Source organism: Triplophysa rosa, linkage group LG10 (assembly GCF_024868665.1).
Source record: "Triplophysa rosa linkage group LG10, Trosa_1v2, whole genome shotgun sequence".
Taxonomy (NCBI): Eukaryota; Metazoa; Chordata; class Actinopteri; order Cypriniformes; family Nemacheilidae; genus Triplophysa; species Triplophysa rosa.
In genome coordinates this window covers 9,345,066-9,358,237 of record NC_079899.1, presented here as the reverse complement: position 1 = coordinate 9,358,237, position 13,172 = coordinate 9,345,066, and the positions used below count along the sequence as shown (strand labels likewise).

At 38.0% G+C, this 13,172-nt stretch overlaps 1 protein-coding gene across 1 annotated transcript; it reads right to left on the bottom strand.

Moving 5' to 3' along the window:
• Positions 1-8,584: 8,584 nt before the first annotated feature.
• LOC130559801 (histone-lysine N-methyltransferase set-1-like) lies at positions 8,585-12,658 on the bottom strand. Its single transcript, XM_057343078.1, has 5 exons — positions 12,350-12,658; positions 11,969-12,110; positions 10,719-10,911; positions 10,126-10,224; positions 8,585-8,767 (listed from the first exon to the last, which is right to left on the bottom strand). Exons 1-5 carry the CDS (start codon positions 12,453-12,455, stop codon positions 8,585-8,587), a joined length of 723 nt encoding a protein of 240 aa, XP_057199061.1. The 5' UTR covers positions 12,456-12,658.
• Positions 12,659-13,172: the final 514 nt, after the last annotated feature.

Sequence of the window (13,172 nt, the reverse complement as noted above, 5' to 3'; positions counted from 1 at the left end):
TTAATCTTCAGAACTATTCCATATGTGAAATCACAGAAGCGGTAGAGAGGAAAAAATCCCCTCTGAATTATGCTAGACAGCTGTGTAATGAATGTGAAGCTAATGGCTTCAAGACAGTCTTAAGACAGAGGCAGAGAAGAAACCACAGAAAAGAGAGACCTTTCTTTCTTTCTTTCTTTCTTTCGTTCTTTCTTCATCCCAATATCGTCATTAGACCTCATATCAAGTATGTAATTACCAGAGAAATGAAGAGTCCTTTGAAGGATCAATCTTGGGCCCATAATTGTCTTGTCATCTCATTCAGATGGGAGGTCTGTGTGAGAAGAGAGAGAAATTGCTTTGTCAGCTACCCTTTGTCATTTTCTGATCTGGAAATTATAGAATCACTCCAAGGCTTTCATGCACTTGTTCGTTTTTGGATTTTATACAGTAGATGGACTGAGCACTAGTTTTCAGGTTGTTGTAACATCTGAAAACCCCACATGTGGCCAGCAGATGGCAGTGTGTGACTGAACAATGTTTTCTAGGGTTGCTTAACTTGTTTTCCAGGCTGCAAGAGAAAAGAGGAGAATGATTGAGAACCCAATGGTTACATGTGTATAAACTGCCATGTACTTTCATAAAAACTTTGAGAGGGTATGTCTTACACCTAAAAGCGGTTCTGAGCATCACGCTGCTACTATCCAATATTTAGGTAAAGTAAATAAAGGGCCGGTTTCAAAGACAAGGCTTAGCCTAAACCAGGATTATGCCTTAGTTAAATTAGGCTATTTAAGTCGCTTATATTAAAGTGCCTTAGAAACAACATTACTGATGTGCATCTTGAGACAAAACAATGGCACTGATATATTTTAAGATATGTCAGGGCAAGATATTTTCAGTTAAGACAGCGCAAAATTAATTTTAGTCTGGGACTAGCCTTAAACCTTGTCTGTAAAACCGGGGCTAAATGTAAGAAAAATTCAAACCGAATCCTGATTTTGTAGCATCCTAATGGAGAAAAAAAAGAGAAATTCTATTATTATAAAAAAAGCTATTATTAGTCCAATCTGCGTCTGACTGCGGCTCATAATGACCTGTATAACAGTGACTGACCTTGTTCATTTTTATGTACACTCAAACAGATTAAGCAGAACATACAACCCTAATTTGGCTAGGAAACTACGTTTAAAACTAAATTTGTCCCGACAGCAAGCTGTTACAGAGCCACATTGAGTTTTCTTTGCGTGTAGGACACAGATGCCTACAGCAGGGTTTAACACAAAAATGCATCTCCAGCACTGGCCATATCACATAAACCCTGGATTTCAGAATTGGCCAGTTAAGATCAATGCTATTTTTTTGACCCAGGGAGAGACTTTTCTCATGTTCCACCTAATATTATAGAAGAAACAAAACTTTGAAATTTACACCGCAAGGCTTAATGCACATATCTGATTTTTTGAACGTTTTCATTTTTTTCATCCCACCTGTTTTACTGTACATTTATTTTTAGATATCTGATATCTGTGTTTACAGTAATCTCCTGGCCAAAGATTCCAGTTGCTAGAGCCACAGTGTTTTATGCATGTATTCATGTCACAGACACCCAAACAATCACACAAGCATGATAAACGTTTTCTCCACTAACAGGAACATAAATCAATCATGTGATCGCCGACACATTCTCCTTTACATATTATATTGTGCCAACGTGACAGTGCATCATTTTTAATACGTTAAACTAGGTTTGTGCCGGTATCAAATTTCCATGCTGCGATTAATTGGTTTCATCGCGGTAAACGGTACTATCGCAGTATTCAATTCTATGAGAAATGCAGTGAAACTTCAGTGTTTTCCTCTTGATAACAACTTTATTTTAGATAATAAAGAGAACCTCAAACATTTAAATATAAATAAAACAACACACAGTAATGATGTGTAAAGTGAGTTTATTCAAACAGAATAAAGTGCAAACTGCAAAATAACAACTTTTGTTAACTACTTTTAAATATACTTATGTCTGTACAACACTAGTACTACAATTCATGTTATTATTATTATTATTGTTTGAATAACAAGCCAAGCCAGTGTGTTAACTATTATAGCAAGCTAAACATTTATAAACAGCAAATTCACTCGCACTTTGTGACAGTGTATGAATTTATTGCGTTCCATCAAAATCATTATTCTGCCACACTGTCAAATTTCATTACTCGGCTTACTTTTAACCCAAAATATTTCCAAACCTCAGACTTCACCCTTTTAGAAGGGGGATAAATCGTCGGCAGCGTTCCTCCTTCCGCCATGCTTCCTCTCCGTGTGGTACTGTTTACATCAGAGTGCGCACGCGTCTTTTGCTCAGCAGCGCGCGCACACACACGCGTAGGCATCTCCACATGGGGAACGGGATCGTTTAGATCAGAGTGCGCATTCCTACGCAGCATACACGCAGTGTACTTTTATCCGGTTGATGAAAAAGAAACAAATACACGTTCTAAAAAATCTATATATATTTTCGCGGTATTTGAAAGTGCCCGCGATAACAACATTGTGCTAATCCATTACCGCAATTAATCGCAATACCGAATATCGGCACATGTCTACGTTAAACTGAGGTTTGTGAATGGATCTTCTCGAAAATCATATTTGGAAGAATGTCATTAACCAAACAGATCTCACCCCCCATTTACTGCTGTAGTAGAAAAAATAAATACTATGGGAGTCAATGGGGGAAGATATCTGTTTGGTTACTGACATTCTTCCAAATATCTTATTTTGTGTTTAGCAGAACAAAGAAATTTATACAGGTTTGGAACAATCTGATGGTGGGTAAATGACGACAGAATTTTCTATCCCTTTAAGGTCTTCTCTTGTCAAGCTTGAGTATTCATTGCAAACAAGACTAAAAATAGAAACAATGGATTCCTATGGAGCTATTCACAGAGGCCGAAAGATACTTATGTCCACCAGCCTAATACCAGACATGTGTCATTCAAACACTTCACCTGAAGCGATCACTGTTAATTAGACCCCTTGACAGGTTGCACTAGTTAGATGGAAGAGCGCTTTATTCTTTGTATTTTAACAAATGTGTAAACCTAATGGCTGAGCTGCCCTGGATGATTTATTTTCGTCATTTTTTCTTCTGTGCGTTTTAAAAGAATCCAAACAATATATTGCTAACATTAGCCTTGACAAAACATTTCTCACCCTTGCCAACTTTCTAACGACCTGTATATGCAAGATGCAGTCTGTTGACTGTGAGAAATACAACGCAATTAAGTTGCACTCATAGTATTGATCTAAATCCTCTCACGATTCATCAGATGATGTGCTGGATAATGTCACAAGTATTTTTGGTTTATGGAATCTGCGTTCGTCTGTGATGATCAGACAGGGTATCCATAAATATAAACAGCTCTCCAGAGTCTTATTTTCAATTGCCCTGCGATGTGACGCTGCTATAAAACTCATTAAATGACTTAGCTGTTGACACACATAATTCTCCCCATTAATGGTGTTTGGGTGCATATTTCTCAGCCAGGATAGTAGCAGACTCGCAGATGCATGTTTAGTGATGTTCATCATGCTTCTGAAAGGGTAAAAGGACGTGGGATACAGTAGCACAGAGAAAAGGAGCAGCTGATGTTTGCAAACCTCATTCAAATAAAACCCAAATAAACAGCCTAGACTTTTTGCTTACGATTTAACCTGTTGTGAAAATAACACACACAGACACACACACACGCCCTAACCCTAAACCTAAAGATCATAGAAAACTTTTTGCATTTTTTAAAAATATTGTTCTGTACAATTTATAAGCTTTTTTGCCCATGGGGACCTCAATTTTGGTCCCCACGGTGACACGAGTCCCCATGTGTTGGTGCCCAGCTAACAGGGGACGTCCCCCGGACGTTTCGAAAGTCCTGTTAAGTCCTCACGTGGTCCGCTTCGTAACGTTCGCCCGCGGACGTACGGAGGAGTGCTTTGTAACAATGAACATTGTAAAAGCGCTATATAAAGAAAGTTGAGTTGAGTTGAGTTGACAGAATCTGTTAGCAACAGTGAAATATTTGTGTAAAAAAATGACAACTACTGTTTTAACTACAAAAGGCAAAATAGTTTTTTTTAACATGTTATTACACCTACCTGTACATAAACGTCATCCAATTTTGTAAACTTATCTTGGTCTTGTCAAAGATTGATCCTGACCTGCACGATTTTGTCACTTTTTCAGTGTGTGCTCTCCGTTGACATATCCTTAAAATACAAAAGTACAGGAACAAAAAAATAAATACAAAATGACAGTAATAACTATCATTTTGATTTGATTTAAGCTTATCTTGGTATCCATCTTTGTTTTGGGTCTTCCTCAATTTCATGTTTTTTTTACATATTCTGCATTTTTTTGTAGAACGCATTAGCTTGTTTTTATGAAGCCACTTAGTTAATTTTTTGTTTCCTTTTATGTCTTTGTGCTCACATATCGCTAAAACCTTTCTTGATAGTCCCATTGTTGAAATGTAGCTACTTTTAACAACATACGAGCCGGATGAGAGGCCGAACCGCTCAGAACCTAGCTAACAGGGGACGTCCCTCGGACGTTTCGAAAGCCCTGTTAAGTCCTCACGTGGTCCGCTTTGTAACATTCACCCGCGGACGTATAGAGGACGTCCTCATTTGGTCCGGATAGTAACGTTCGCTGGCGGGCCTTTTGAGGTCGTCCATATTTGGTCCGCCTTATAACGTTCGCCGGCGGACCTTCTGAGGTCATCCGCATTTGGTCCGCCTTGTAACATTCGCCGGGGGACATTCCGAGGACATTATAAAGGTGTTTTGAAAGTTAAATGTTCATCCCTATTTTGCCCCTTATCTTACATCTCCACACTTGCTAAATCCACTCTCTCATGTGTTGCCATGCGTGTCAGACCTAACAACTTTAAACTTTTATGGGAAATTTAACCATAAAGAATGTTGGTCTTAAGCATATCACTTAAACGACCTAAAGATTTTATGCATAAAACATGTTTCGTTTTGGTGCAGATTGACATTATGGATTCAGTGTAAAACATGACTTTGTGGTTGCTACAATATTAGCATACTATTAAAAAAGTAGAATGAAATATATTGTTCTTAATATTGATTCAGAAGCTACAAAATATTCTTTAAAATATGGCTTTTATATGAATCATTTTATTACAAAGATCCCACGGCTTATTTATACAATAATATTTCTATTATGTTAAAAAAATAAAACACACACTGTAAGAAATTTATTGTGAAAATTACAGTAATTTACTGGCAGCCATTGACAAGTAATACGCTGTATTTAAAAATACAGTAAGTTACTTCTCAATGGCTGCCAGTTATTAACTGTGTTTTTTTATTACAGTAAGTTACTTGTCAATGGCTGCCAGTTATTAACTGTGATTGTTTATTACAGTAAGTTACTTGTCAATGGCTGCCAGTTAGTAACTGTGATTGTTTATTACAGTAAGTTACTTGTCAATGGCTGCCAGTTACAGTAAGTTACTTGTCAATGGCTGCCAGTTAGTAACTGTGATTGTTTATTACAGTAAGTTACTCATCAATGGCTGGAGGTTAATTATTGTGTTTTTACAGCAATTTGATTGTCAATGGTTGCTACTAAGTTACTGTGTTTTTTACAGATAATGTAGATGATTTGGAAACAGCTCCTGATTTAAGAATATAATTATTAATGTGGTTTTAGTTTACTAACTTTCTTAGGATGATTGCTTAAAAGTGAACCTAGAGCCAAAACCAAAATGAATCACAGTCACTTATTCTGGTTTGGTATCTTTAGACTTACAGTTTCTGACCATAAGTATAATACTATTAAGAAAAAAAAAACTCGCTACAAATTCAAAGAGTTCCAGCATTTTATGCTTGGACTGATACAAGTTGATCACACTGTTTGACAAATACACTGTCTCTATTTTAACGTAACACAATTTGAAAACATTTCCTAAACAAACAACAAAATGCAAAAACATGGCAAAATTAATCATCCCCCCAAACAAGTCCACTTATAAACACTGGGGAACACTGCTAATAGAGTGCTGCTATGTACTCTAAGGAAAAAATACTCTAGGACTAGGTAAGACTTAAGTAGTATAATCATATACCTTGTGTCAAAAGTTTGATTGATTTATGACCCCCTGTCAAAGTTCTGTCAACCAGTCACTCAAATGGATGTTTTTATGGCCTGTCAATCTTGATGACATTTATGTTTTATGACTGTTGGTGGGTCTCCTCTGACCCCCAACCCTTCCTTCAGTGAGGCTAACTACCTACAACCCCTCATCACTACCTATTCAAAAAAGGGGGTGTTTGATTTTACTATAGTCTAATTTGTGAAAGACGTTTGTAGATTAGAGAGAGATATAAAATAATATGTATGTGTGCTTTTTCTTCTAAGAGTGTGCTGTTTCCTTTGTTTTATCATGCAAATGAGTGAATTGAGACTTGAGGTCTGTAATCTTATCAAAGTGTGACTGTCCCCTTACAAGCCCGGGCAAGTCATTTGACCAGTCAATCAAATTAGGTTGGGTTTTTTTATGATCTGTCAGTCTTGTTTGACAGTTTATATTTTATGACGTGTTGTTGTACCCCCTGTAGTTGTCTATCTAACCCAGTCCTGACACCCTGTTGTCCTGACAACCTACTGTTTTCACGCCATAATGTGAAAACCTAGGGGGGGGGCGGTGTGGTCAGTAGTTGCTTAAATACTGTTAGTTTTTTCGCTATTTAAATCAGATACTTCAATCTGTGTCTTAACGTGCTACAATGGCTCTATCCAGTGCTGAGACTCCTAAAAATGTCAATGCCCCTTCGGCTACTGACGCTGGTGTGGAAACGGTAGATTTGACTTTTGCTCCGAGGCGTGCGGAGCGTATTCACATAACTAGCTTTATACATGAAAATGAAGAGATTGTAAAACGGGACAACTTTATGGAGATGCAGATTTCATTTTCCAACAGGACTTGGCACCTGCACACAGTGCCAAAGCTACCAGTACCTGGTTTAAGGACCATGGTATCCCTGTTCTTAATTGGCCAGCAAACTCGCCTGACCTTAACCCCATAGAAAATCTATGGGGTATTGTGAAGAGGAAGATGCGATATGCCAGACCCAACAATGCAGAAGAGCTGAAGGCCACTATCAGAGCAACCTGGGCTCTCATAACACCTGAGCAGTGCCACAGACTGATCGACTCCATGCCACGCCGCATTGCTGCAGTAATTCAGGCAAAAGGAGCCCCAACTAAGTATTGAGTGCTGTACATGCTCATACTTTTCAGTTGGCCAAGATTTCTAAAAATCCTTTCTTTGTATTGGTCTTAAGTAATATTCTAATTTTCTGAGATACTGAATTTGGGATTTTCATTAGTTGTCAGTTATAATCATCAAATTAAAAGAAATAAACATTTGATACAGTTAGGGCCATAAATATTTGGACAGAGGCACATTTTTTGTTGTTTTAGCTGTGTATCAATATGTTTTCGAGTTACAGTTTTATATTAGATATTGTCTTAAAGTGCACACTCTCAGCTTTATTTAGAGTGTATTCACATCCAGATTAGCTGAAGGATTTCGGAATTACAGCTCTTTAATATGAAGCTCCCCCCTTTTTCAAGGGACCAAAAGTAATTGGACAGTTGAATAAAAAGCTGTTTTATTCACATGTATGGGCTTTCCTTAAATAATTTTGTCATAAATGAAGCATGTTAAAGGTCTAGAGTTGATTTTACATGTGGTGTTTGCATTTGGAAGCTGTTGCTGTGAACCCACATCATGGGGTTCAGGGACATCGCCGTGCAAGTGAAACAGACCATAGTTAGATTTCAAAAACACTACAAATTCGTCAAAAAGATGCCAGGAACATTAACATTAAGATGTTTTTCTTTATCATTGAGAGGATAATGTCATCATCCACCACTTTGATCTCATATGGACACCTAGGATTGTTTTGTTACTGAGCTCAGCGGTGTGTTTTTTTTTTCTTAGAATGTCCCAAATTGTTGATTTGGCCGCTCTTAATCAGAAAATTTCATCTTTCCAAATTATCTTTCACGAGTTCGCCTAAGCAAATAATAATAATGGTGGCAGGAAAATGCTGATAGCAGGGGTAGGTAAGATATGCGTATTTGGCGTGCTGTCCAGGGGGCGGGCTCCGAGCTCGCCGATTCCTTCCGACCCCGGAACACTCTCCCCCTGATGGGGGCGAGTGCGCCGAGCTCGGAAATGGCCCGAACCCAGAGCTCACCTCCCGGGGTCCTGCTGTGGAAAGCGAGTTCGGGGAGATCGGCCGGGGTGGTGGAGGGATGTTGCATTACTGTAGAGAAGGTGCAGGTAAGAATTCTGGTCTTATTTATGCGGAGGCTCGCTTGAGCTGATAGGGTGAAAATCGTGATTGCTGGTAGCGAACCAGCCGAGTTTGATTATGAGCTCCGGCTTCACCTGAACTTTGTTAACGAAACTCGTTTGGATAGATGACGTGGTTGCCAATGGTGAACCGGCCGAGTTTGATTATGTGCTCCGGCTTCTCCCGAACTTTGTTAATAAAACATCATTTATTTTGGTCAAAGTTTGAGACAAGAACTCACGTAAAAGCTTTCAACATCTAACATCACATCAGTGTCCTGAAGAAAAACATCTTCACTTACTTTCTCTTTCTCTGATGAAGGATTAACACTGTAATTCTCTGATGGAGAAGGATGAAAACTGCAATCGTCCACAGTCCCTGAGCTCTTATCACCCAATTCCTGAAAATGGGAGAAAGACAGACACAACATTAAGACACGAAGGTTTGCCAATGATAAAAAATCCAGATATACCATGGTCAGTCTGAATACTCAATTCTGATTGGCTGGCAGGATGTTCCAGTCAGTTTGGTCACCATCCTCTATCAATAATTAAGTCGAATAAATGCTATTACTCAATGACCACGGTATAAGCGTGATAATCCATGGCTAGCCATGCATTACAGGATTTTAAATACAGTTCACTGAAGAAACATCTTCGCCTGCATGTCGTGCAATAAAATCTTTTAGTGCAGGGCTAGCCGTGGATTATCCCTTACATACTACACATGATAATGTTGCCTAGATTGATGGTCCTCATAAGGGAAACTGTCCTTACATTACAGGTCAGTGTCATGCCCATCCCCCCACACACAAGATGAAAATCAAGGGAAGCATTCTGGAAATACCTAGTCAATGTGTGATAAGTTATTCTTCATCTTTAAAGGTGGAGTAACAAGCTATTTCAAGCATTCTGACATCTTTACAATGATAAACGTGCTGGCTTCTCAAGCTTAACAGTCAACTTGTCATAAAATGAGTTGGAGGTATGACGTAGTATTTATGTGCTCGATACACTCCCTCAGGGTTCCTACAGATTTTGTAAAGTTTTTTTCGAACATGAATTCCCGTTTCGTGACAAGGGTTCTTAGTCCCTTATTGGACAATTGCCTCGGACAAGCACGACAACCCGTCAACCAGCCAGAGTGAGAGAACGAGAGAGAAAGAGCACGCCCATCAATATGTTTCGTTCGCTACAGAAGTTTAGCCGTGTTCGTTTGTCCACGACATTTCGGTGATGAACCTTATATAAACAGTGGATATACCGCTGGATTTGCAGATCGTTTGAAACTGATAGATGGAGCGGTCCCAGTGCTAAAAGATGCTGGTTTTGTTGGCTATCAGTGCATACATGCATTATGTAAACAACACAAACTTACAGTGAATCAACACTTATGCAGGGAAAACACGATGATGTATTGGGTGCTTGTGCTGTAGTTCCACCCACTGCACGCCTTTAGAAGCGTCGACTGTTTTCAGAAATAATCGTACAGCTGTATCTGTCTTTTATAAATGAGATCAAACTAAATACTCTTTGAAGATATGAAGTTTGCAATACTACTCTATAGCTACTCAAATTAATATGAGATTGGCAGAAACTGCGTGCGTTACCTCCGCTTTAAATAGACATGCTATGACCAGAAAACTCTTCATCTTTCCAAATACTCATTATTTGGTCAAAGTTTGAGACAAGAACTCACGTAAAAGCTTTCAACATCTAACATCACATCAGTGTCCTGAAGAAAAACATCTTCACTTACTTTCTCTTTCTCTGATGAAGGATTAACACTGTAATTCTCTGATGGAGAAGGATGAAAACTGCAATCGTCCACAGTCCCTGAGCTCTTATCACCCAATTCCTGAAAATGGGAGAAAGACAGATACAACATTAAGACACAAACCTTTGCCTAGTGGCCACTACAACTACTTCTACAACATATATACAAGGTCAATTCAAGGGCGAGTACATACTATCACTTTTTAATGCTAACATATTACACACACAAAGCAGACAGAAAAAACGGATGATTTCTTAAAATTAAGCAGGACACAATACAACATACTGAAACAAAATCAGATTTCAATGGACATTAAATTTAAACTGTCTGACAGAATATCTACTTCATGCCTATAGTGCACTATGCGCCAATTCTCAAATAAGACATGATAAACCTGTGAACAAATGGCTGATTTTAGCAATCTTTTATAATGTAGGGGGCAATAGGAGAGATTGTAAATTTTGGATGCTTCTTTGTTTTATATGCTAAGTGTCAATCTTTTGGAATATGCCAGTTTACAATTATCCTTACATATCATTACTATAAAGTATATAATCTTGAACTTGAAGACTCACCATGGATCGCCATGGCCAAGAGGAATCACCATAGTTGTACGTTATCTCCTCATCTGGAAAGATATCTCTAATACTAAAAAGGCATAAGTGTGGCTTTTCTTTAAACACAACTGTCTTGACTTTGCAGTTTGGGTGTATGTGATCATCATTCACCAATCTTCCAAGTGATCCATCCTCTTTTGAAGCATCGATGCTGTGAGAAAAACAGTGCATGACAGACATTTTCAGGTTAATCTAAGGGTCTACTCACATTGTCCCAATCGAACTGCGCCCGGGAGCGTTTGACACCTAAAGCCTGGTTCAATTGACTAGTGTGAGTGCTCGCAACCGTGCTCAGGCGCGGTTCACTTACTGGTCTGGTTGGAAGAGGTGGGCCGGAGCGTGGTTTGGAAAGGGGACAGTATGAGCGCAAATTGTGGTACTGAAAGCATGACGCAAATTATTTGACTCTTTAAATTTCTCCCTGAGATTTAGCTGTCACAGTAAAAAACATCTGATACACGGCACACTACCTGTGCAGGTGTGTGTGACCGCGGCCAAAACTACTCCGGATATCAGGTTAGTCAACCATAATGCAACACTGTGTGTAAAGATCGTCTTTATGATAAAGTATACGAGGGTGATTTAAAAGCATAATGACCGGTTTACTCTCATATCGCTCTCGTATGACAATGATATCATAAGCAGATTGGGATCAGTCTGTGCTGCACGTGCATGAAGTTAAACACACCTAATAAGCCACAAACTGAACATTACGTTGGATTCCGTTGTGCTGAGAGAGATTGCTTTGTTTATGTTTACTTAAAAGCAGTCGCATCGTAATGATGAAAGCATGCTCGGGTGCAGATGGTAAAGTACAATGTGAGTGTAGGCCAGCAGGTGAGTGGGGAGGGGGGACAATCGCGCTTGGGCACGATTGAAAGCAATTGTGCTAAATGTGAGTAGGCCTCAAGCTTTGTGTATTTGACCTATTTTTAAAAAGACATTGTGACAGTTTATTTGCTTCCTAACAAGCGAAGATAAGGCAGGATTGTCCGATCAAGGCTAAAATATAACCTCCATCAGGAATCACCCTCATGGTCATTTTGTCATCTCAGAATGACAAGTTAACTTGGTATTTGGAAAAAAGGTAAAAACTTCTTTATTGTCATAATACAAAATTATATTACTGTTGTTGTTGCTGCAGAAATTTAAACACTTGACTCTGATTATAAACAAAAAACAAAGTATACCAAAACTAGGCAACTTACCAATAACGTCTTCCATTCCATGTGAAATCAAACAAGTAGTTGCCTTGCGTGTCTTCAACATGTTTACTCTGGGACAGAATTCCACGGTACTGTACAACAAATGTGGATTTTTCAATGTGTTCAAGCGCAAACACACCTCTCCCTACAAAGGCAAAACAATTAAACATGAACCTATTTGATATGCAACAAATGGATTTATCCTTTCAAAAGAAATAAACCCTGTAAAACCTGAAATGAAATATAATGTGAAGCACAGTTAAAAACATAGTAGTCAAGCACAGGATTTTTACCACTATAACATACAGAATTACTTTAGTTACACTGTTGTATGTAACATGTTATATTAGAGAAATTGTCCGTGATTTGTGATGCACAACCTACCTTTAAATGCATTGATGTGTCTTTCCTCAATGAAGGCTTTGTCTTTGCCTGTCAACACATGTTCTTTGGCATCATGTTCAGGATGCATTCTCTTTTTTCTTGGCATTTTAACTAAACAAGAACATAAAGAGTATACAGTCCCTATAAATGTCAGTTATATCATATCAGTTATATTATGTAATAAGTAAACTGCATTAGCGCAAGGTGTCAGACTAATAATACATATATTACAAATATACATATACAATATATCATTAAGTGTGCTTTAGGTTCGGTTAATTTTTTTTAAATATCCCTATATCATACTAAAATATTAATTCATACATTCAGCTAATCAAGTTGTTTATTAAGAAACTGGGTAACACTTTAGTTTAGAGACCAATTCTCACTATTAATAGTTATTAATAGCTTATTTGTAAGTTGCTTTGGATAAAAGCGTCTGCTTAATGACTAAATGTAAATTAATTAGCATGCTAATTATTCGAATATTGGCTGTTTATTAGTACTTATAAAACACATATTCTGCAATCTGCATGATCATATTCTAACGTTATAATGATCATATTATAGCGTTACAATACCTAAACCTAACAACTAACTTATCACACTATTAAAACGCACCAAATTAGGAGTTTTATTGAGGCAAAAGTCATAGTAAATGGTTTGTTAATAGCAAGAATTGGACCTTAAAATAAAGTGTGACCCATATGAGTAACTTGCCTGCCTTATTTAATTGTTTAAGCCCAATTATCCATCTAATTAAACTGTAAATCCATTCACTCATGCAATCACGACGATCAGGTTCATTAACTAAACCGTATTA